At 40.7% G+C, this 24,534-nt stretch overlaps 1 protein-coding gene across 3 annotated transcripts; it reads left to right on the top strand.

Annotated features, from left to right (window-relative positions):
* Positions 1–334: 334 nt before the first annotated feature.
* FAM124B (family with sequence similarity 124 member B) lies at positions 335–21,961 on the top strand. Of its 3 annotated transcripts, none has more exons than XM_075201876.1 (4): positions 335–410; positions 10,575–10,677; positions 16,731–17,447; positions 18,959–21,961. In XM_075201876.1, exons 3-4 carry the CDS (start codon positions 16,731–16,733, stop codon positions 19,514–19,516), a joined length of 1,275 nt encoding a protein of 424 aa, XP_075057977.1. In that variant the 5' UTR covers positions 335–410; positions 10,575–10,677; the 3' UTR covers positions 19,517–21,961. The 3 variants fall into 3 exon arrangements, with proteins under 3 accessions (XP_075057977.1, XP_075057976.1, XP_075057975.1); XM_075201875.1 differs by lacking the exon at positions 335–410 and adding an exon at positions 7,692–7,882; XM_075201874.1 differs by lacking the exons at positions 335–410; positions 10,575–10,677 and adding an exon at positions 12,739–12,988.
* The last annotated feature ends 2,573 nt before the right edge of the window (positions 21,962–24,534 follow it).

Genomic DNA, 24,534 nt, shown 5'->3' with positions numbered 1-24,534 from the left:
TAAAGACTTATCTACAAATCTACACATTAATACAATTTTCTTTTGTTTTTATTCACTTAAAATTGATAAAAACAATAATATAACATAGCATTTATTCTACTTACATTTCTATGTTTTTCTTGGAATCTTATAACCATTTTATATTTAACTACAGTAAATATACAATTAACCAAGACCATTGGAGTACATCATCCCGTGCCAGGTTTTACATATGCAGACACTTGCTGTACCCAGGAGAAGCTATCAGCATGAGTATCTCTCAGCGCAGTGTTGCCAAGCAGTGTGATGTCACTCTCTCCTCTCTCTATCGCTTCTCACACCAGTCTGACTGGCACATGTAAGGCGAGAAGGAAAGTACATCAGGCAGCAGTGTACTTGGACCAAGAGATACAGGGTGCAACAATAGAAAGGTACAGTACTCTCTAATTGTGTGGTTCTCTATGAAGCAGTGTGTAACACATAGATCATTAATTATACCAACACGTGAGCAGAGTCTGTGGTGTATGTTCAATAGCTCTGTTGCACCACACTAGCTCAGGTGTTTATTACCTGTGAATATGAGTCCAATATAGGTGTAATTATAGTGAGTACTTTTTTCTGGAAAATATTTTTTTACTACCAACAAATGCAGGAAGGACTTGGTCCCCTGTTACTCAGCAATGTTTAATCATTTCTAATAATGATCTGTTAATACCGAGGGGACAGAAGTGACATGGATCTTGTTTCTGAATCTTGATAGGGCCAGCCCCTCAAAAAGAAGTCATGGTAATGTCATTGTCACAATTTACATATCTACTACAATGTGGAAGCAGTGCTTTTGTCAGAGTACCATGTCAACATAGACAGGCTGTTAGCGGGTGTATCTACACTATACTAAACACACATTTTGCTTTATTGCCTATACCAGTCTTCAACAACCTGACACTACGCTCCTAATGGGATACAAGTACATTTTTTAAATTCATGTTTTACCAGCAAAATGAATGGAGATTTTCACTAGGTTACATTGGGACTGTAATACTGCTACTGTCAGCCACCTGCACTGAGACTCTTTATAAAGGTGTTTGTTAACCATACCACAGTACTAGTAAAATTGAGTATCTGCTATAGAGTGGTGGGCAACAGGCAGCCCAGCAAGCTTTGGCAGCCTCAGCTTTGTATCCAGCTCTCACTTTATAAGTCTGAATAGGAATGGCTGGCTTCAACGTCACTTGCCTTTCTCTGCACAATGCAGGGAGGTCACTCGGTACAACCAATCAGAGGAAGAGAACAAGGGAGAGCAGTGCATTCTGCACCGTGTGCTCTCTCTCTTTCCTCTGTAGGATCTGGGTGTGGAGGTAATTATTTACAGACTTGTGTGAGGTCTGAGTGACATGCGAGGGGCATGTAAGGGGCATGTGGGGGAGGTCTGAGTGATATATGGGGGCAGTGTCAGACTGGAACATGAAGGGCCCATCAGGGAATGCAGTGGTTGGGGCCCATGATATAGTGTGTGCCGCTGTGTCCGCTGACCAACCACCAGAAAGGGGGTGTGGCCAGCCCATGGAGGACATAACTAGCACCATAGTATAGTGTAGTATATAAAAAAATCAGAAGATTGTACTTACCTGCTTGTGGCATTGGACACAGATGTGCCTCCTTTTGTTCGCATTGTTTCTGATCAGCAGCCACCAAGACACCATCATAAAATTCAGCAGAAGAAGAGGAGGGTAGTGAGACAGACAGAAACAAAGGACATACACCCACAATACGGAGACAGAGACATGCAAACACAAAGGGAGGAAGGGGGAGAGATAGATAAATTGGGGGACAGAGATGCGCATACAAAATAACACACAAAGAGGGGGACAGAGGGATTGAGATGGGCACAGAAAGACAAATGGGAGTACTGGCACAGACTGGAGAAGTGTAGACAGATGAGGCACATGTAGAAGAAGAGAGACTGGCATAGACGGGAAGGGCAGAGAGGATGATGCAGACAGGGGAAGAGCAGGTAGGATGGCGCAGGCAGTGGAAGGGTTGATAGACTGGTGCAGAAGGGAAGGGTAGAGAGACTGGCACAGACAAAGGAAGGATAGAGAGACTGGCATAGATGGGAAGGGCAGAGAGGATGGCGCAGACAGGGGAAGAGCAGGTAGGATGGCGCAGGCAGTGGAAGGGTTGATAGACTGGTGCAGAAGGGAAGGGTAGAGAGACTGGCACAGACAAGGGAAGGATAGAGAGACTGGCATAGATGGGAAGGGCAGAGAGGATGGCGCAGACAGGGGAAGAGCAGGTAGGATGGCGCAGGCAGTGGAAGGGTTGATAGACTGGTGCAGAAGGGAAGGATAGAGAGACTGGCACAGACAAAGGAAGGCTAGAGAGGCTGGCTCAGATGGGAAGGGCAGGGATAGTAGCACAGATGAGGGAAGGGCAGAGACAGTAATGGAACTACCACTGGTGCAGCAGGTGCAGTGCACCGTGGCCCATGGAGCTAATGGGTCCCGCTGCATAGCAGGTACAGAGAGTCTGGGGCCCCGGTTCCCTCATCCTTGTCTACCTGCATCGGGGCCCACAGCTCTCTAGTGCCACCTCTGGGCAGAGAGATTGGTGAAAATGGTGTAAGGGCAGAGATGATGGCACAGATGGGGGAGTCAGGGAGGCTGGCACAAAAAGGGAAAGGCAGGGAGTCTGGCATATATATGGGAAGGGTAGAAATAGGTGCACAGACAGGAGAGAATGTAAGAAAAAGTTTGATTTGGGGCTGTTTTTTCATTCTTGAAATTAAGAATGATGTGCACCTTTTTAAGGGATGGAAGGTCAAACATGCAGGTCTAGAAAAATATCAGGTTGCCCATCACTGTGATATAGGAATGTCAAAGAGTGACATCTGTCCAGCATTTGGACCCCTTACATCACAACATGAGTGCCCAGGGGAAAATTTGCATTATTTAGCTGCATTTTAGGCTTCCAGGCCTGAAGACAGTGACTATAAAGGAAATGGATTGTCTAGTCAGCTGCATTGTAATACCCTGGCACTGCACAGCTCACTTTAAAAACATTTACTGGATTCTTTAAATGACAACTTAAAATCCTTCAATATTACAAGATTAACAAAGCCAAAGTGTGTGGCTGAATGCAGATGCAGCTAACATGAATGCTCCCCCACAGTGGGAGTGTGTCAGTTATTCATTTAAGGTGTACCGTGAGAATCTTGTACAAGAAGCAACATCCTTAAAAGAATGAGCCAATGCATCTTATTAAACGACAGATCGATTAGAAATTGTTGCAAAATTAACATTTTTTTTTACTTTTTGATATGTCCATCTTTTGTATTTTCCATACAGTGATGTGGGCAATACCACTTACTTTCTGTGGGTGTATCTGGCTTATTGATTTACAGTGCCCTGTAAAGCTTCAAAACACTAATTATAATGTGTAAGGATTTATTGTTATTAGCCTCTCCAAATACAACACAAAATTCAACCTTCATCTGTGTAAGGAAATACAATCTCTTCTTAAGTGTCACGGTAGCCAGAGCTGGTGAAGTACTTTGATATAGAGTATGTGACTCGGATCAGGTTTCCTGCCAGGCCTTTCACTTGTAAATGTTTCTAAAGAAAGAGAAAATAAACTGTCTATCGGCTCACACTTGACTCTGAATGGGTGTTATGCTGAGGGAAGCAGTACACAAGTTTATGTATGAAACTGGCATCTGGTGCTCTTATTACTGAAATTGTACTTTCAAGCAGTATTTGATAGAAAAGTTAAGTTATAAAACATGAGAAATGCTTTGTAAAAATGTATTACTGGCATTGTGGACCATTTTATCATTCAGTTTTCCTCATCTATGGCTCTGGTTGGTTTACCAGCAGTGTTTCCCAACTCCAGTCCTCAGGGACCCCTAACAGTGCATGTTTTCCACATCTCTGTGACGAGCCCCGCTGCGACCCTCTTGCCTGGTCCCGGCCGTCACTAAGACAACCGGGACGTCACTTCCGGGGGGTTGTCCCGGCCGTTGCCTAGGCAACGGTCGGGACGCTGTTATAGATAGCGCCGCCCGGCATTAGGTCCAGCCAGACACGTGCGCAATGTGGCCAGCTGGTTTTCTTAATACAGCCACCTGTGGCTGATTGCGCTGCCCTGCTCCCATTGGCTACTAGCTGTATTTAAGGCAGGGAGGGCTTAGCCTCCCTGCCGGTTATAGTTCAGTTGTTCCTGTGCCTTATCCTGCTCCTCTGCTTTCTTGGTGATTAACCTTTGGATTGACTACCTGTGACATTGACCTATTGCCTGTTTCCTGATTCTGAACCCTTGCCTGTGACCTTTGACATATTGGCTGTACCCGGATTCCGAACCATTGCCTGTGATTCTGATTCATAGCCTGCCCCTGGATTCCGAACCATTGCCTGTGACCCTGACCATGCCGACACCTGACACCTCCTCTGGTGCTCCGTCCAGTCTGCAGACCGCTGGTCCGCCGCTGTTCCGTGTGTCATCTCCTGTACCTGTACGCAGCTGTGTGAGTATAAACCTATACTACTTTGAGTTTAAGACCTGGGGGCATCTGAGTACCTGTGAGCATAACCAGTCTCTACGGGAAAGGCGGCTGCTAAAGGGGAAGACTTCTTCTACCTGTTCTATAGGTTTATGCCGCATTGGTTGTCGTAACAATCTCTTTGCTGGAGTACAGGTGTAGTCATTACTAACTGACACATTTTGAAAGATCCACTGGTGACACTAATTATTTCACTTGTGACCTGGAAAACCTGCACTGTTAGGGGTTGCTAAGGAAAGGAGTTGGGAAACAATGGTTTACAGTAAACAGGTGTTTTTGAACATGCAGGTCTGGTAACAAGTTAACTGATGAGCAGCTACCTCAGTCAAAGTGCAGAATAAACACAGTTGTTAGATGGAATGGACAGCAGACCACCCCGCTTGATGATATACACTATATGGACAAAAGTATTCGGACGCTTGACCGTTACACCAATAGGGACTGTAATGACATTGTATTTAATTACATATACTTTAATATGAAGTTGGTTCTCCTTTTTCAGCAATAACAGCTTCCACTCTTCTTGGAAGGCTTGCATAAGATGTTGCAGTATTTATTCTGCAGCAGGACAACGACCACAAACATACAGCCAATGTCATAAAAAACTATCTTCATCGTAAAGAAGAACAAGGAGTCCTGGAAGTGATGATATGACCCCCACTGAGCCTTGATCTCAACATCATCGAGTCTGTCTGGAATTACATGAAGAGACAGAAGGATTTGAGCAAGCCTACATCCACAGAAGATCTCTGGTTAGTTCTCCGAAATGTTTGGAACAACCTGCCTGCCAAGTTCCATCAAAAACTGTGTGCAAGTGTACCTAGAAGAATTGAAGCATTGATGCTGTTGTGAAGGCAAAGGGTGGTCACACCACATATTGATTTAATTTAGATTTCTCTTCTGTTCATTCTCTTTGCTATTTGTTAAAATTTTGCACAGTATTGTACATTAATTTCCCATCTTGACTTTCCCGACACCCATTTATCTCTACTTTAGTTCTAAATGCTGCTGCAAGACTGATGTTCATCTATCACCTCTCCACATCTGCTACATCACATTGCAAATCCCTATACTGGTTCCTTGTGTCCTCCAGAATCCAATTCATATTACCCTTACCTACAGAGCCTTCAAAATCTCAAATTTCATATAAAAAAATACTTCCAGCATTATAAGATCTACCTCAGACTTGCACCTTGTCTCTTCTCTGGTAACCACCTCTCAATTTGGCCTACAAGACTTCTCCCGTGCTGCCCCCTCCCCCCCCCCACTTATGGAATTCCCTACCACACCCAATCAGGCTTTCTCACAGCCTTCAAATCTTTAGATGCTCTTTGAAAATGCATCTCTTTTTTAGAGCTTACCTTATCCGCGAGGATATTATTCACACTAATGCACCCACATAACTGTCCCAATCTCCACTCTGAGTCACACTCACTACTCTTGTTTCATATCTTGTATATCTCTGTTTTATGTATGTCCTGTTTTCCCTACTGTACAGTGCTGCGGAGCACTGTGGCACCTTACAAATCTACAATAATTCTAATAATAAGAATTTCTGGTGGCTAGTGTAGAATTAAAAACCGCTATCTTGGTAGCTATTGCATAAGGCACCAATCTTGGTGACTAGGTTATAAAATATACCTCCAAACCTGGAGCCCTGTGTGGAAGTAGATCACAAAACCAACAGCTAGTGTATAATGCCAACCCAATCCTGGCAGCAGAAAGAATATTAATCTGCATGAGATTCCCATGAAAAATTCATTGTAATTGTATGGTTGATACCACCCTCTTCTTGTTTCATCTGTCCTGCACCTCTATTCTTTTGGAATCTTTCTTTCCAAGCTTTAGTCAGTACTGTCAAGAAACACTACTACCAGACAACTATAGGATACATCAATGATGTAATAAAGAAGTAAATCCCATATAGCAGCATAAACCGGAAAATAATGTCAAAGCAAGCAGCGGAGACAGATTTTCCTTATCGCAATAGGAATTGCAGGAATGCAACCTCCTGGTGAGCTTCAAATTAAAATGAAACTTAATTAAATCTCCGAGTCTTTTACTCAATACATAAAATATTTTCTCACACAAACCTTTATTTTCATGTTTGTATTTATCGTCAGAAAAAAAGGAGTGTTGGAAAGTCCCTTTAAATTTTTCCAACATGTAGGCCCATGGTTTTATTGTTTTGCTTAAGGAAGTCATAGACATAATTTTAAAGGGCTCTTCTTCATGTTTCTGAACAATAAAGAAGATGGGAGCTTGCTCTCTAAAATGTTGGTATTTTAGAACTCATAATTAGTATTGTGAGGGTAAGCGTTACAAGCTAAGCATGTATCTCTAGCTAAAATAAATTACAATTGTATATTTCTTTTAATTGAATACAGCAGGGCAACATGTTGGAAATATTGTTGCCTCACAGCACTGAGGTCATGGGTTGGATTCCAAGCAGCACTCTATCTGTATATAGTTTAAGGGAGAGATTTAATTCAACGTGATGTGCTGACAGACATTGCCTCGTTTTTACCAACTGCTTATTAGCCTGAGGTGCAAAGTGAAGGTGCTCTACGAGCGTATTAGCCTAGGGGGGGACTGAAACCTTAATCAGGCCACGTGAACAACCCCAATAAATACTGTTACATAGACTGTGGTTTCTATCATCATCATCACCATTTATTTATATAGCGCCACTGATTCCGCAGCGCTGTACAGAGAACTCATTCACATCAGTCCCTGCCCCATTGGAGCTTACAGTCTAAATTCTCTATCATATACACACACAGACAGACAGAGATGCCTTCTAAACAATTGTTCTGCAACCATAAAAGCAGAGTTCAAAAAGTGTCATTCCTTTCATGTAATCAACCAATACATGTTGTTTTATTTAATCTACAGCAAAGGGAAAAATAAATAATGCTTTCGGTATCTTTATTTATAGAACACTTTCATATTATATTAACTATTATATAAAAGTGCACACAGAGGTCTATGACAACAGAATATAATACAAATTAAGCAATACTGCCTGTTTATGCCAAATAAGGTGTACATGTTATAATGGTTTGTTTCTGATTATTTTCTATTGAAACACTATTGTATATCCTTATATAGTGTAGCACAGCGGGAGGGGAGCAAACTTTGGCAGCTTGTGTCATAAATTACTGTCAGACAATAGATGCTGGGACTGAGCTTACTGCTGATGCAGAGGGGTGGTCGTTATCCCAGAATAGGTTCAGAAGAGGAAAGGTTGGGACTCTTCCTTTTCCAGCTCAGTATGGAACAGAAAGGATAAAGATCTGCCTCCGCCAATGTATACAATGAACAAGCCACCGTTGTGAATAGCAGGTCAGTGAGGATTTCCTTATTCCAGGGCCTTCAATCATGCGACCTAGAGCCTGTTATCACACAGTAAAAGACTGTGATTTATCCCTGCTTATCAATATAAACGTTATCGCTGGAGCATACTGCTGAGAGAGTATACACCATGTAGAATACTGATTTTGTATCAATTTAATTTCTTGGTCAGTTAGTTTAGTTTTTAATAATACTTTTGATAAGTTAGATGAATGCATGTTGTATGTGAACATATTTGCTTTATGATTTCATCAGCATACATCCTGAAATGTGTACAATGTAGCAGTTCTATACTTATCTGCATGCTAAATATTGTTTGGATCTTTGTGTCACAAGTTGAAATCTACTATAAAAGTTGTTTAACGTCTGTGGCATGTGATGCTTGTGCCCCATTTCATGTCACTGCGCCCAAAAAGAATGTATTGTGCATTCTTTTTAAAACGCACACAAATTGGGTATATGCACGTCTGTATTCACCAAGGAGCGGATGTAAAGATACGTCTATTGATTAATATGGGCTTAGGTACACCCGGCTTTATAGACCCAATGCAGGATACGTCCAATACATATGTGGAATATAAAGTCACCAAAGAAAGCACAGATAAAAAAAAAGTATTCAATTAATGTCACCTGTTAAATCATAGTCATTAATGGCAAAACATTTTTTAAAGTAATTTTTTTTTTATATTATTAATGTCTACTGAGCATAAAATGGCACTGAAATCGTAGGCTGTAGTAAGGGTCCTTTGCACTTTAAGATGAACTGGACATTGCTGAGTTCTATGGCTTATGGTTTGTTTCCGGGCATGCGCAGTGCGATTTCACACAAAATACAGCATGTATCGGCATTTACGTTCCTTAATGAATCAGGGCCATACTGTTTTTAGTGAAGATTACATTTACTTTGGCTAATGGTATGCTATTAACAGGGCTGCCAAGAGGAATTCAGGGCCCCGGTACAACAAATTAATGGGGCCCCCCTTATAGTCGAGTATGGTAAAAAATTTCGGATGTGTGGTCATGCATTTGGGGGCATGGAAAATGCGCCATTGGGGCGTGGCTAACACATCAAAATCAATAGGCTCTTTTTTAACCGCTCTATGACAGGCCCCCCTCATTTTTTAACCCCTCTATGACAGCCCCCCCCATTTTCCTCCCTTTACTTACCTTTTCCTTTTCTTCTCTCTTGATCCTCCCTGCTGCTCTGTGCTCCATTGCTCCAGACTGACTGAATGCTGGGCGTGACATGATGACATCACACCCGGCATTCAGACAGTCTGAATTGAGCACAGAGCAGCAGAGAGGGGGGACGCTGGTGCCGCGATCACGTGAGTATGAATATTTATTTTTTTACTACCCTGCTCCTCCCACCAAAGACAGAGCCCCTTCCCCCCCGCCGCAACAAAACAAAAAACAAAAAAAGTCGGCGCGAGGCATGCCCGTGCCCGGGTAATTAGTACCTGCTCCCCCCCCTCTCGGCGGCCCTGGCTAGTAATAAACCTTGTACATAACAAGTTTGTTGCAACTGTTGTCCGATGTCATACACTAAAAAGGAAACTTTATTATAGTTATGAGTGCAACATATTTAAATGACTGACATGCAAGACATGAAGTAGGGCAGATTTAAAGGCAATTACTAATTTGGTACACCATGTAAAAAGTCTGTAAAAGCAGTGTTTATGTACAAGTAATTTCAATAGGGCTTTGCTCGCCATAAGGCCTATGTATCATTATGTGGTCATAACAATGATTACCTTTTGCCACATATAACAGTGCTAGAAAATAATTTATTGACACAATTTGCTATAAATATATCACTGGAGCAGCTGGGTTGTATTCGGCTGTCCAGCAATACTGGTTGGCAGCAGCTTGCCGGCTCCCGCACAAACACTGGAGTTGGAAGCCCAGACTTCCATTATTACTTTCAATTAAAAAATAATAAAATGTAAAAAAGTCAGAGTACAATAGACGGCAGCACACAAGGGGGGTGTCTAGAGTTCCCAGAATCTCCTCTTATAAGAGAACCATAAATTCAGTCACAACACACAAAGAAGATGACAAAGAGGTAAAATCTCAGTTTTATTTTTTATTCCAGACAATAATGCATTTCAATGTGAGTGTGTAGAAATATCCTGTTACAGGCATTGTTCTTACAATGTCTGGCAATTAGGGCAGTCAAAGTTTGTCTACACTATGGGATAAATGTATCAAATCTTCTAAAAGGAAACGTGGAGGCTTTGCCCGTAGCAACCAATCAGATTCTAGCTATCAGCTAGTATGATCAAGAAAATGATATCTAGATCTGATTGGTTGCTGTGGGTAACACATCCACTTTTCCTTTTAATAAGTTTGATACATTAATCCTTAGTTGTCCATGGTTAATTAAAAGAGTGAGACAATGGTAAGGATTGATGCTATGTCCTGAGCACCGTCTCTTGGATTTCAGTTAAATGTTCTAGATTAAATCTCTCTGACTTGGCAATATTTGCAAACTTGCTATGTTTCGTCATAATGTGGAGGGGGCGGGAAGGGCTGCCTTCTGCTGAAAAGCTAATGTAATCTGTAGCTAAGGAGACAAGGAATCAGTAATGTGAATTAAGGAGCAACAATGACAGCTTTGTCAACTAGTAACGTGGGAATTCCAGATTTGACCTACTAATATTTATGTTTATTTTCTTTATAGATTACATTTAGCAGTGGAAAAGAAGTGCCATTCTCAACATGTACATAGAAAATCCTTGACATATATTCAAGAACTGGCTTCACTGCATACTACAAGAAAACAAGTAAGTGCTCAAAGGTACAAGGGAGCAGCCATAGTGTAGCTACAAGGGAGTACTCATACTGTAGCTACAAGGGAGCAGCCATACTTTAGCTACAAGGGAGCAGCCATAGTGTAACTACAAGGGAGTACTCATACTGTAGCTACAAGGGAGCAGCCATACTTTAGCTACAAGGGAGCAGCCATAGTGTAACTACAAGGGAGTACTCATACTGTAGCTACAAGGGAGCAGCCATACTATAGCTGCAAGGGAGCAGCCATACTGTAGCTACAAGGGAGTACTCATACTGTAGCTACAAGAGAGCAGCCATACTATAGCTACAAGGAAGCAGCCATACTATAGCTACAAGGGAGCAGCCATACTGTAGCTACAAGGGAGCACTCATACTGTAGCTACAAGGGAGCACTCATACTGTAGCTACAAGGCAGCAGCCATACTATAGCTGCAAGGAAGCAGCCATACTGTAGCTACAAGGGAGCAGCCATACTGTAGCTACAAGGGAGTACTCATACTGTAGCTACAAGGCAGCTGCCATACTATAGCTGCAAGTAAGCAGCCATACTGTAGCTACAAGGCAGCAGCCATACTATAGCTGCAAGGAAGCAGCCATACTGTAGCTACAAGGGAGCAGCCATACTGTAGCTACAAGGGAGTACTCATACTGTAGCTACAAGAGAGCAGCCATACTATAGCTGCAAGGAAGCAGCCATACTATAGCTACAAGGGAGCAGCCATACTGTAGCTACAAGGGAGTACTCATACCGTAGCTACAAGGCAGCAGCCATACTATAGCTGCAAGGAAGCAGCCATACTGTAGCTACAAGGGAGCAGCCATACTGTAGCTACAAGGGAGTACTCATACTGTAGCTACAAGGGAGCAGACATACTATAGCTGCAAGGAAGCAGCCATACTGTAGCTACAAGGGAGCAGCCATACTGTAGCTACAAAGGAGCAGCCATACTGTATCTACGAGGGGACATGGAGACAAAAATGTTCTATAATAAGACATTGTGGATACAAAGGTCCTGATTCATGTTCGGACATAAGTCAGTTGCACACCGGTTCTTGCGTGAAATAGATCTGCTCATGTTCAAAAACAGATCTTGCACCAATGTACACAATTCCCTATTCTGATCTATTAATGTACACAATTCATCATCATCATCATCACCATTTATTTATATAGCGCCACTAATTCCGCAGCGCTGTACAGAGAACTCATTCACATCAGTCCCTGCCCCATTGGAGCTTACAGTCTAAATTTCCTAACATACACACACAGACAGAGAGAGAGACTAGGGTCAATTTGATAGCAGCTAATTAACCTACTAGTATGTTTTTGGAGTGTGGGAGGAAACCAGACAACCCGGAGGAAACCCACGCAAACACGGGGAGAACATACAAATGGTCGGGAATTGAACTCATGACCCCAGCGCTGTGAGGCAGAAGTGCTAACCACTTAGCCACCGTGCTGCCACAATTCCATACAATTCATGTCTGAATGCAAATTACACTTATGACTGTAGAGTACAGTAAGGACGTGATGAGGGCATTCCAACAAAGAGTCCTGTGTTTCTCATGAGTATGCTTGATTTCAACTGTATCATTTGCACCAGCTACAGGGCAGGTGTAAGTGCTGGATGATAATGACGACTGACACTGTATAGTCTTGTTTGGAAAAGTATATTTATGCGTACCACTAGATAGTACAGAACATGTGTATGCATGTAAGATAGACCAAAAAAATGCATTAGATGTCCAGTACATATTAAGAACAACTTGATTTTTATATATGTATTTAATGTAACAAAAAATTCTAAAAAATAATGATTATACTGTTTAGATAATATACATACTTTACATGCATCCTAATGAGACTTTATATTGCACATATGCTTGTGTGTATACTGCAGTCTGTTGACATACGGCAAGTAACATTTAGGCAGATACAAATGGAAATGGTTACTTGAGATCCGCTTGGATCTGAATATGGCTGGAACTACGCTCATGTTCCCTGCTCTTTTTTTAAAACAGTTGCGTGCAGGTTGTATCTGAATATGAATCAGGCTCAAAATGTCAACTAGAATGAAACAAGAAAGGTAACTTAACAATATGTTTCACAGTTAAGAATTAATCTTTTCAAGTTAACAGTTTGATTTAATAAATCATTGTTTTGTTATTTCTACAGAAAGATTATGTGAACAGGCAGCACATTTCTTTTACACAAAAGTCCTCTACGTGCTTTACAAAATGCACACCCAGATCCCACGTTAACGATTTACGGGATTGGTGGCCAAGATGGAAATGTACATGGTAACAACAGTAAATATCTTTTTTCTGTCAGCTATCACTATTGTAATACCCCCTTCATTTCGGCCTAAAATACTACTCGAGTCTCATTTGTGTCTTGAATAAATCATAAGAGTGAGAGGACATCATCATCATCAGAGGGTATATTTACTAAACTGCGGGTTTGAAAAGGTGGAGATGTTGCCTATATCAACCAATCAAATTCTGGAGCCTGATTCATTAAGGATCTTAACTTAAGAAACTTCTTATTTCAGTCTCCTGGACAAAACCATGTTACAATGCAAGGGGTGCAAATGAGTATTCTCTTTTGCACATAAGTTAAATACTGACTGTTTTTTTCATGTAATACACAAATACTTGATAGCTTATTTGTACACTGAAATTTAAAGTTGATATTTGTGTGCTACTGTTAGGAACCCCTCCAGCCGGCACAACACAACCCGGAATCTACTCTGCCAATCAGGTGTTCACTGGAGCCCCTGATGGTGGGGACAGACTGGGCCGCAGACTGACAGAGGGTCGTGAAGTGCGTACCGGCTGGGGAGAACCCAGGCAAGCGGAGTGAGGTCCACGCAGAGGTCAAGGGCCGGCAGCAGACAACAGTATCGGTAAACAAGCTGAGGTCAGGGGTCACAGGCGGATAGCAGAAACGGTAAACAGGCCCAGAGATCAGGGTCACAGGAAACACAAGCAAAGTCCAATTCAAAGCCAAGGGTCATACACGGGAAATCAGTAGCAGTATCAGAATACAGGAACAGGAACAAGCAGGTCAGCAGACTGGAGCACAGAAGCTATAACCGGCAGTGAGTTTGCAGAACTCCCTGCCCTAAGTATACAAGAGGACCAATCAGAGCCTAGCTCTGCAAGCGGACCCAAGGGCTGACTAATTAATAAATCAGGGCCAGATAGCCACCAGGCGATTATATATTTCTGCGCATGCGCCCGGCTGTCCCCTGTTGCCGGGACGCGGCGCTACACTGTGGGGCGTCCGACCGTTACCTCGGCAACGGTCGGGAGTTGAAAGGAAGTGATGTCCCGGTCGTCATGGTGACGGCCAGGACGCCAGGGCGCACGGGAAGCGAGCCGCGGCGGCTGTGAGTACCGCCGTGGCTCGTGACAGCTACATGAAAAAACAGTCAGTATTTAACTTATGTGCAAAACAGAACACTCATTTGCACCCCTTGCATTGTAACATGGGTATGTCCAGGAGACTGAAATAAGAAGTTTCTCAAGTTAAGATCCTTAATGAATCAGGCCCTTGGTTATCATTTATTTAGTACATACTACAAAATGACAGTTAGAATCTCATTGGTTGCTATAGGCAACATCTCTACTTTTTCAAACCCACAGCTTGATAAATTTGCCCCTAGGACTTTCTATATAACTGTGCCACATGTGTGTGTATCTTTACTACCTTGAGATTTGTGTACACAAAGATACTCTTACCAGTACAAAATGCACGAGGAAGGCACAAAAGGCGTTTCATTGAAAGTATAGGCAGAGATAAAAAGTATAGCACGTTCAAGGATATGTAAAAGTGAAGTAACTCTGCAACGGAAGCACAGTGGCCTAGTGGTTAGCACTTCTGCCTCACAGCACTGGGGTCATGAGTTTGATTACCGACCATGGCCTTATCTGTGTGGAGATTGTATGTTCTCCCCGTGTTTGCGTGGGTTTCCCCCGGGTGCTCCGGTTTCCTCCCAAATTCCAAAAACATACTAGTAGGTTAATTGGCTACCAAATTGACCGTAGTCGCTGTTTGTCTGTCTGTGTGTATGTTAGGGAATTTAGATTGTAAGTTCCTATGGGGCAAGGGCTGATGTGAATGAGTTCTCTGTACAGCACTGCAGAATTAGTAGCGCTATATAAATAGCTGATGATGATGATGATGATGATGAACGGAAAAGGCTCTGTGGCCCACAGCTGACCCACTCAACCACACTATGTTCACTATAAATCCACTAAAACTTATTTAAATATCTATCCCAGGGTGCAAAAATCACACTTCCCCAGCTACAAGCAACACCACACTCCAGCCAGACCCAGGCACTCCCATTACAAGGAGTAAACTTTTATAACCCCTGCAGATGCCTTCGTGGTTACCCTACAGTCCATGCACCTTCCACAAATCTGTCTCCTTTACACAAGATTAGACACATGCTAACATCATTTGTGCCCCAAAGACAGTTTTACACAGTTTGTTCAGCTGAGCTTCCGAGGCTGTTACTGCACGTAGTAGTAGGTGGTACATGCTGTCACACAAGAGTGCTTGTGCTGTATGCAACATTTCTACACCCTATGTACTATGTGTTTGTAGCGGTCATCTATGTACGACAAAATATCTTTTGATGACCCCATTTCATTGGCAAGAAAAATGCGACATCCAGAATGTCCGTTTAACTCCAGCTCTTTCTCTGAACGCACAGCAAACAAATCCAACAGTTATCAGTGAAAATAAAATTATTTAAAATTAGTGTCTGAAACATATTGTTACAGGTGTAATATAAACACTGTGGGAGAGTTGGGAATTTCCATTCGGTCTACCAATTTTTACAGTGAGTAAAGACACAATGAAAGGAAGTGGCACTTTTCCTGCTTATATGAAAGTATGTGCAGTCAAACAGGAAAGTTAAGATTCCATTTGTAGTTAGAAGCTAATAGACAGTGGTAGGATTGGGCAGCTGCCCCCTGGGCCGGTCACATAGTGGGCTACCTTGGGCTGGATCACTGGGCCACCTGCAATCTTCTTTCCTTTAAAATCTTCCTAATAGGCTACACCCCCCACTAATGGATTTGGTTTCGTTTTATAAAATCTATCACAGAACACATTTTAAAACTGAATATTATTGTTGAAGTGACCTGGTCTATGTATTAGACCCCTCCAGGCAGAAGGATCAGTGTAGTGCAGTTGATGAGTTGTAACATAAAGGAACCCAAAAATGATATAACTGTCATATCATTATAGAAAGTGTGATGGAACTAATGACATACTATTCTATAAGAGAGATTTCTGCAAGGTTGTAAAGCCTGTACACTATATTTTGAGCGATTCCAGTAAAAGTAATAATAACTATTCTGTTTTGGCTAAAATACAATCAAAGTCATCTCAGCAACTAGGTCATACACACGTCCAGTGGTAGCACATTATTGATTCTGGTAGACCTTAGCTGTACATCTGTTGATGAGCGTTTGTTACCATTCCAAGGGGTAAATGTATCAAGCTGAGAGTTTTTCAGTGTGTTTGAAAAACCAATGAGATTCTTGCTATCATTTATTCAGTACAACCAATCAGCTAGAATTTGATTGGTTGCCTTAGGCAACATCTCCACTTTTCAAACCCGCTGGAAGACTCTGTTTGATACATTTACCCCTTAGTGTTGCAACATAGCTGCCGGTCCAGTTCATGTATGTCTTTATGCACAAATTGTGTTTTCCTTTACAATATTCTAGAGAAAAAATGTGTGTTAGCTGTTGACTTATATACAAACAATAGTTACTGTAAATGTATATTTACATTAAAAGGGGGTTCCAGGTTCAGATAGATTGAATGTAATGCTCAAATAAAATTGTATGCAGTAAATAGAGCATAGCTGAGGGGGAGAAGCAAACGTATTTAGTAAATCCTGCAGGACACCATGCACAATCCATTAAATTAAGTTTGTCTGAATGTGTAAAACCTCTTTAATGTAAAATGGATTATTGGTTTCTATCATTCTACAAATAACATCTTGTACACTGCTTTTAGATGACCAGCAGTCACGCCGTTCTGTCTGTCACCATCCACCTTCTTGCTAGCTCAGATGACTCTTTGGTGTTCCAGCAAGCAGTGGACAGTCTTCTCCATGTACTCTATCTTGATACGCGTCTCTTTCTGGTGTCAGAACGAGCAGCTCCAGTCCAGCGATATGAGGGCAGGAAGAGAAGACGTGAGTTTCCAGGGATCTCTGTGACACTCTTTCTCCGCGAGGACCGAGGTGAAGAAAGGATATCTCTCCTGCAAAGCTTTTTCCAGCTCCCACCTTGGATTCATATCAATACTGAGCTCAACCAAGGACCATCCTCCTCATGTGATGATTTTTACTGTCTGGATGCACACATGCCAGTGTGGGGAATAAGACGAGTACATTATGGCACTGAGATCTTAAGAGTTACCCTGTACTGTAGTTTTGATAACTATGAGGATGCAGTGAGACTTTATGAACTGATTCTGGGGACGGAGGCAACCAGCCAGAAGGCCAGATTCTGCTTCTTTGTTTTACAGTCTACCAGACACACATCCATACAGTTCTCCTTAAAACAGTTGCCCCCAGGGGTGTCCATACACGTGAAAGATTCCTGTGCTCTTCAGTTCACCATAAAAGCAATAGGACAGCTGGTTCCCTTGCTACCTTACCCTTGTATGCCAATCAGTGACGCTCGATGGCAAACACAAGATTATGATGGCAACAAAATCTTGTTTTTGGTAATGAATGCTGCCTTGGTCATCTAAACATGTTACCATTTCTATTTCTTTTTTAATATGTTTTCTAATGTATATATACATAATAAGAGAAGGGGATAAGGGAAAGCTACCACCAAAATCTGATTTTAATATACTGTATAAAAGGTAAATATAATTAATCCTGGCACTTCAATTCATAAGAATAGTGTGTCTTATATTTATTGTTTTTGTTATGTTATCCTACAAGAGATCAGCTCCAGGCAGCGCGCTCTGCAGACATTGATTGCTGGAAGAAGAGCAGGGTGACACAAAAATCACATGTGCTTCCTCTTACAATCATTGTATCAGCAGTGGGGTGATTGAAAGTGTGAATGGAGTAGAGGAAGGAGAAGATGTATCCTCCACTCACATTGTCAGCAATGGCACTCCTAATGTAATGATTGCCACTTCAGTAACTGCAGAGTGTGGCAACAAGAAGTATAAGGGCAGGCATTTAACAGGCTGGGCGCCAAGAAGCAAACTGAGAACCTTGCCTTGCTTACCCTATGGGGTATAGCAATCAATCAGATTCTAGCTGTCATTTTGTAGAATGTACTAAATAAATGATAACTAGAATCTGATTGGTTGCTATAGGTAACATCTCCACTTTTTCAAATCCACAGTTTAGTAAATATAGCCTCATGAGTGTGTCGTGTGAGATCTAAGAGATGCCCTGATAGACAGTACTGACGTACAGCAGTCTGGATCAAAACACATGAAATAAAAGTATAAAGATTTCAACACCAGGTGTAGGAGGAACCAATTTATGCATTTGAAAGCGATAAATGAAAATATATATTTATATAAATGTATTACATACATTTTAGAATCTCATTTTTTTTATTTACCAAAATGTTTGCTGTAATTTGCTTCGTACACAGCGTTGCATTCACTCACCCACTCAGTGGCAGAAATATGACAGTATACTGAACAGATGTAAAAATATTATATGCTGGACATAATGAAAAATAATTTTCTTAGAAACACAAATTATTGTCTAAGGTTAACATATATCCTCACTACTGCCACCTAGATTTAGCTTGGGGTTACGTTTTTGTCTAGTTAAATTACATAAAAATGCACAGTTCTAGTAACACATTAATTGTGCATTTAGGTGCAATATTTGCACTGAACCACAGCAACTAATTAGTAAGTTGCGTTTACCTGTCTAGTGCGCGTACAAAAATGACAGCAATGGTCTGATTGGTTGTTTTGTTTCAGTGCAAGTTGTCAACTAAATGCAGCGTTAGTAAGTAAACCCTTATGTTATTCATATAATAGATATGTACCCATTGATTGTGCATTGACTGCTCCTTACATCTGCAGCACTTAAATGGAGTCGTTAAGAGCAAATTAAAAAAAATCTCTTCCCCTAAAATAGAGTAGCAAATTCCCATGTTCATTTATACATATTTCTGTTGTTACTGACTTAGATTAAAACATGTTGTATTTTAACTTTGGAGCAAGATGTAACTTATTTTTTTTGTAATTAGGTTACTGACACAAACACGGTGACTGAAGGTGATGACACTATTGCTTCTGAGATTTGGTCAAATCCCTCCACTGCTCAAATACCTTCATTTACACCCCCGACCCAAAATACACACTCGGAGGAACAGATTGTGCTAGGAAACTTGAAATTCAAACAAGATTTTAAAACACTATGTGACACGTCAGATCAAAGACAAACCTTATGTGACATTAAGGATGGCAAGCTTCCAAAACTGATTCCAAGGCACCGTCTACAAACAGACGAGACAGAGACCAACGTGGATACTGGACATAGAGTTATGAATCTGAGACACCAAGTGCCTTCAGTTTACACGCTGTCAAAGCATCTACAAAACATTTCAATTGGTGAAAGCAGTCATGTTTTTGATCCAGTTTATAAAGACACTCAAGATCTACCATCTGAACAAGGAGACACTAGCATCCCTCTGGCTGTTACAGGGAACAAAGCATCTGACATCAGAACCCAGATAGTTCTCCCGGGGAGATCTCAGAGATACCATAGCAATAGCAAGAAGCTTAGAGAAGAATTTTTTATTTGATGTGAGCTAATGCTACAGTTATTCCCGTACATTTTGGGGATTGCTTTTATTTCCACAAATAAACTCTTAACATTTGATAATGGAAACCATTTAACTTGGTTAAAGTATCCTGAGTGACTTTATATAATGACTATAAAATAATAAAATAGCAGAATTACAGTGAGGGGAGGGGAATAAAATTATCCTTTCAAAAGAACCTGTCACTAATGGGTTTCTAACTTATTTAATTAACTAGATAGTGAGAAAAATCTAATGGCAAATAAGTCTTCTCTAACACATTCTGTTTGCATAGCTGGGCATCTGATTGGGGGAGAGGCATTTAGCATCATATATATCTCCAGACTAAGGCTGGGTACACACTACAGAACATTTTTCTCGATGTGATATCATTAACGATTTTACCAATGACTGAAAGTCCTGATCAGTGTGCTGATCCATGTGTACACACTGTACATGTTTCACAGGATTTACCTTCAGATCTGTGTTCTTCATCTGTCTTAACCATCAGCTGACAAGATTGTTACCCTGCACACTCCATAGAGATGTAAGGACATTGCCGGTCCTGAGTGCATACACACTGCAGAATTGGAATGACATTGTTTCATCCTCAAAGAACATTTTTAGTCCAGTTCAAAAATCGAATCATACAATACGATGAGCTTTGGAGCGATGATTGTTCATCGTTGAGGCTTACACACTGATGCGATATCGAGCCGAACGGTCATCTATCATGTGATTGGCCCGGTAATTAGGTGAAAGACCTGTAGTCTGTACCCAGCCTAATGGTGGGTAGAACAGGCAGCAGACATTTATTTTCCATTATTTATATAGTGCCTACACATTACACGATACATTAGATAAAAAAACAAAACAAATAAAAAATACATTAAGATAAAACTGCAGCAGCTGGTGAGGCTTGGCCTGGTCACAACTAGGCCATGGTTGCTGATTCTGACCTTGTTTTGATAGGAATGTCCCAACAACACTTGAGGGTAAATTTATCAAACTGTGGGTTTGAAAAAGAGGAGATGTTGCCTAAACCAACTAGATTCTAGTTACCATTTATTTAGTACATTCTACCAAATGACAGCTAGAATCTGGTTGCTATAGGCAACATCTTCACTGTTTCAAACCCGTAGCTTGATACATTTACCCCTTGGTCTCACACACAAACTGAAATGATGCACTGCAGGCCTCTGACTGGTCACTGTGGGAACCAATTACAAGCTGTCTGCTGGCAGGACAATGTCGTGTAATGGGTAATAATGAGCACTGGCACAGAGCAGTAGGAGGCAGTGTCAACTGGGAAAGTGCTGGACATATGAGGTGTTGGTAATATCACTGTTGGGGGAATAAGCATCTCAGGGCATTACTCAAATTAATACTGACATATTACTTTCTCATGAGGCATTAATCATAGTATATTGCATTATAATGGATATTATTTTTGGTAAATTATTGGGAATTATTTCTGGCATACTACCCTCTGCTGGGCATTATTATTGGCATTCTACACTATACTGGAAATGACTATGTACATATTACATTATACCTTATATATTACTAGTATATTATTCTGTGCAGGTATATTACTGACATTATACTACATCCTTCTGAACATTATCCCTGGCATAGACACCTTACTGGGCCATATAACTGGCAGAAAACATTTTGCTGGTGCAATATCTCTGGGTAGACTCCATGTTGCTGGATGTTTGCTGGACATTATTCTTGGGCATTCTAGTCCTTCCTGGGCATATCTAACAAGTTCTACGTGTGCAGCAGAACACGGTATCTGGAAATTGTATGGAAATGTGATGAGTGACTGTAAATTATGAAACCACCCAGAGCAGCTATTCATGCTAAAGAGAGAATCTATTACTGACTTATACAACACACTCCAGTAATTATCTCAGCATCAGGTGAGGATTGTAGTAAAATAAGATATTCTGTAAATATGGCCGTGCTGTAGCATGGGCCACTTACATATACAACACTGAATTTAGGTACTTATCAATACTCAAACCAATTACATTGTTCCAATTGAAAATATACTTATGTTTCATTTTTTAGAAATCATGACTATTTTGCTACATGTCCAGTTTTGTTTAACCCTATACCGCAAAAAAAAAAAAAAGATGATTTCTGGGATTTTAAAAATGTTTAATGGCAATGATTTGTGACACCCGGGGAGTAAGAAAATGTTTTTTGGTTTTTTTATGTTCCATATATATTTATTACTTGTTGTTTTCATTATACAACAGGATCTCCCAATATATTAGTGGCCACTTGTACATTCCAGTAAAATTACTGAAGTTTTTTTTTTCCTATTACTCTTTTTAGGATTCACACAGATTTTAACTTATGTTGCAATTGGGACACTGGAAACATGTTAAAGGTTTTAAATTGGAGGTCTAGGCTTCTTATAGACGACATTAGGTTTAAAACGCATAAACTAAAACTGTACCTTTCTTCAAGTGTGTGTGTGTGTGTATATATATATATATATATATATATATATATATATATATATATATATATATATATATATATATATAATATGTATATCTATATCATCATCAACATTTATTTATATAGCGCCAGCAAATTCCGTAGCGCTTTACAATTGGGAACAAACATTAATAAGACAATACTGGGTAATACATACAGACAGAGAGGTAAGAGAACCCTGTTCAAAAGCTTACAATCTATAGGACAATGGGAGTTAGAAACACAAGGGCATGTGCTACATCATATTGCACAATGGACCAGCCAGACTGCAAAGGTAAAAGTACTGAGTGGGCTGTGTGTGTTGCAATGTTGGTCAGAAGGTTGTTGTCTTGCGTTAGCTGTGTAGAGGATGGTAATAGGGTAATCTAGGGAAATTAAGATGATGGTTGAGGAATATCATAACCTTGTCTGAAGAGGTGGGTTTTCAGTGAACGCTTGAAGGTTTGAAGACTAGAGGAAAGTCTTACTGTGCGAGGGAGGGAATTCCACAAAGTAGGTGCAGCCCGGAAAAAATCCTGTAACCGAGAATGGGAGGATGTGATGAGAGTGGAGGAGAGACGTAGATCTTGTGCAGAACGGAGGTGTCGAGTAGGGAGATATTTCGAGACAAGTGAGGAAATGTATGTCGGTGCAATTTTGTTGATGGCCTTGTATGTTAGTAGAAGAATTTTATATTGGATTCGTTGAAATACAGGCAGCCAATGTAGAGACTGACAGAGTGGCTCAGCAGAGGAATAACGGTTTGTAAGGAAAATCAGTCTAGCCGCTGTGTGCAAAATAGATTGTAGGGGTTCAAGTCTGACTTTGGGAAGACCAGTAAGGAGGGAATTGCAATAGTCGATGCGGGAGATGATGAGTGCATGAATTAATGTTTTTGCGGTGTCTTGTGTCAGATATGTGCGTATTCTGGAAATGTTCTTTAGGTGTATGTAACATGATTTAGATATAGAGTTGATGTGGGGAATAAACGACAGTTGTGAATCAAGGATTACACCTAGGCAACGAGCTTGCGGGGTGGGATTTATGGTTATCAACAGAAATAGAAATGTCAGGCAGGAAACTTCTGTTCTTCGGGTGGGAATATTATTAATTCAGTTTTTGAAAGATTGAGTTTGAGTTGGCGAGAAGACATCCAAGAGGAAATGGCAGAAAGACAGTCAGTAACGCGAGACAACACAGATAGTGAAAGATCAGGAGAGGATAGATAGATTTGTGTATCATCCGCATAGAGATGATACTGAAATTCAAAGGAGCTTATTAGTTTTCCAAGAGAAGTGGTGTAGATAGAGAATAGCAGAGGACCTAGGACTGAGCCTTGTGGTACTCCAACTGATAAAGGAAGCGGATATAATATATTATACACATACTGCATCTTGCAACAACATTTATTAAAGAATGTGCTGCATGACATTATATTGAATATTATTACTGCTATAAATAAACCATTGTTGTCTTTATCAGTACTGATAGCATACTTCACGATTTAACACAACAATCTCGGGATAAAATAATCTCAGTCCATGATCTGCTTAAACCACACCTCGTTTGTCGAAATTCCACCCAGATCCATCCAACCATGTTCACTGTCTGTGATGACACGCCCAATTTCCCAATAAGCTCGACCCCAGTAATCAGGACTATTAGGAGTATGCTGACTAGCATACTTATGTTTAATGTTTAGTCTTTATGGCTAGAAGAGAGAATGCAATGCTTGGTAATTGATTAAACCCTCTTATTAGTTTCCCCAATCATCCCTGGATCACAGATGTTTGTTGCAGACCATTGCACAAAAGGTTTTTTTGCACCTAAAATATATTATAAGTATATATTATAGTATAAGCTGCTTTAAACGGATTGGAAATTTGATAACAAGATAACAAAAATTCTCGACTCAATCCATAGCCATGGTGAGCCATTTGCTGCAATAAACTCTACTCCATCTGGAAACCCTCTCCACAATTTAACTTTTTAGAATGATTCATATCAATCACTATCCATGGCACAGGATACATTTTTGTGGTTAAAAACAAAACAGAAGACTCCACAACAAATGTAACATATAGGTGATAACATTAATGGATAACAATACAAAATTACTATAAAAGGTTTTGGGCCACTGACCTTCATTAGTCAAGTCTGCAAGTGAAAGCTGGAACGGCAGATTACATTATGTTTATACATGCTGAATAAACACATTGCATTTAAAATGTTACAAGTTGTGTAGAGACTGATATATAATGTAACTGAGATTGATAAAATGGCGAGGCTTCAAAGGTAAAGCTGGGCACACACTGCCTAATTTTCCATCAACTTTTTATGCCAATTTTTATGCCAATCCGATCGATAGTCCGATCGCTCGGTCTATAAACTGCATACACGCTAGCCTTCGATTTAGCTGATAAAGGGAAGAGTGAATGTCCCGGCAGCGACTTTTTACAGCCATATTGTCGTGGACAATGATTTTATTTTTGTACACACTGAAGCGACATTTGCGGTTCATTTAACAA

This window comes from Mixophyes fleayi, chromosome 3 (genome assembly GCF_038048845.1).
Source record: "Mixophyes fleayi isolate aMixFle1 chromosome 3, aMixFle1.hap1, whole genome shotgun sequence".
Lineage (NCBI taxonomy): Eukaryota > Metazoa > Chordata > Amphibia > Anura > Limnodynastidae > Mixophyes > Mixophyes fleayi.
This window is presented reverse-complemented; position numbering and strand designations above follow the sequence as displayed.

Excerpts from the sequence above, each read along its gene's own strand:
- FAM124B (XM_075201874.1), top strand. Across the intron at positions 17,448-18,958 it reads GCAACAAAATCTTGTTTTTG|GTTACTGACACAAACACGGT; the intron begins GTAATGAATGCT and ends TTTTGTAATTAG.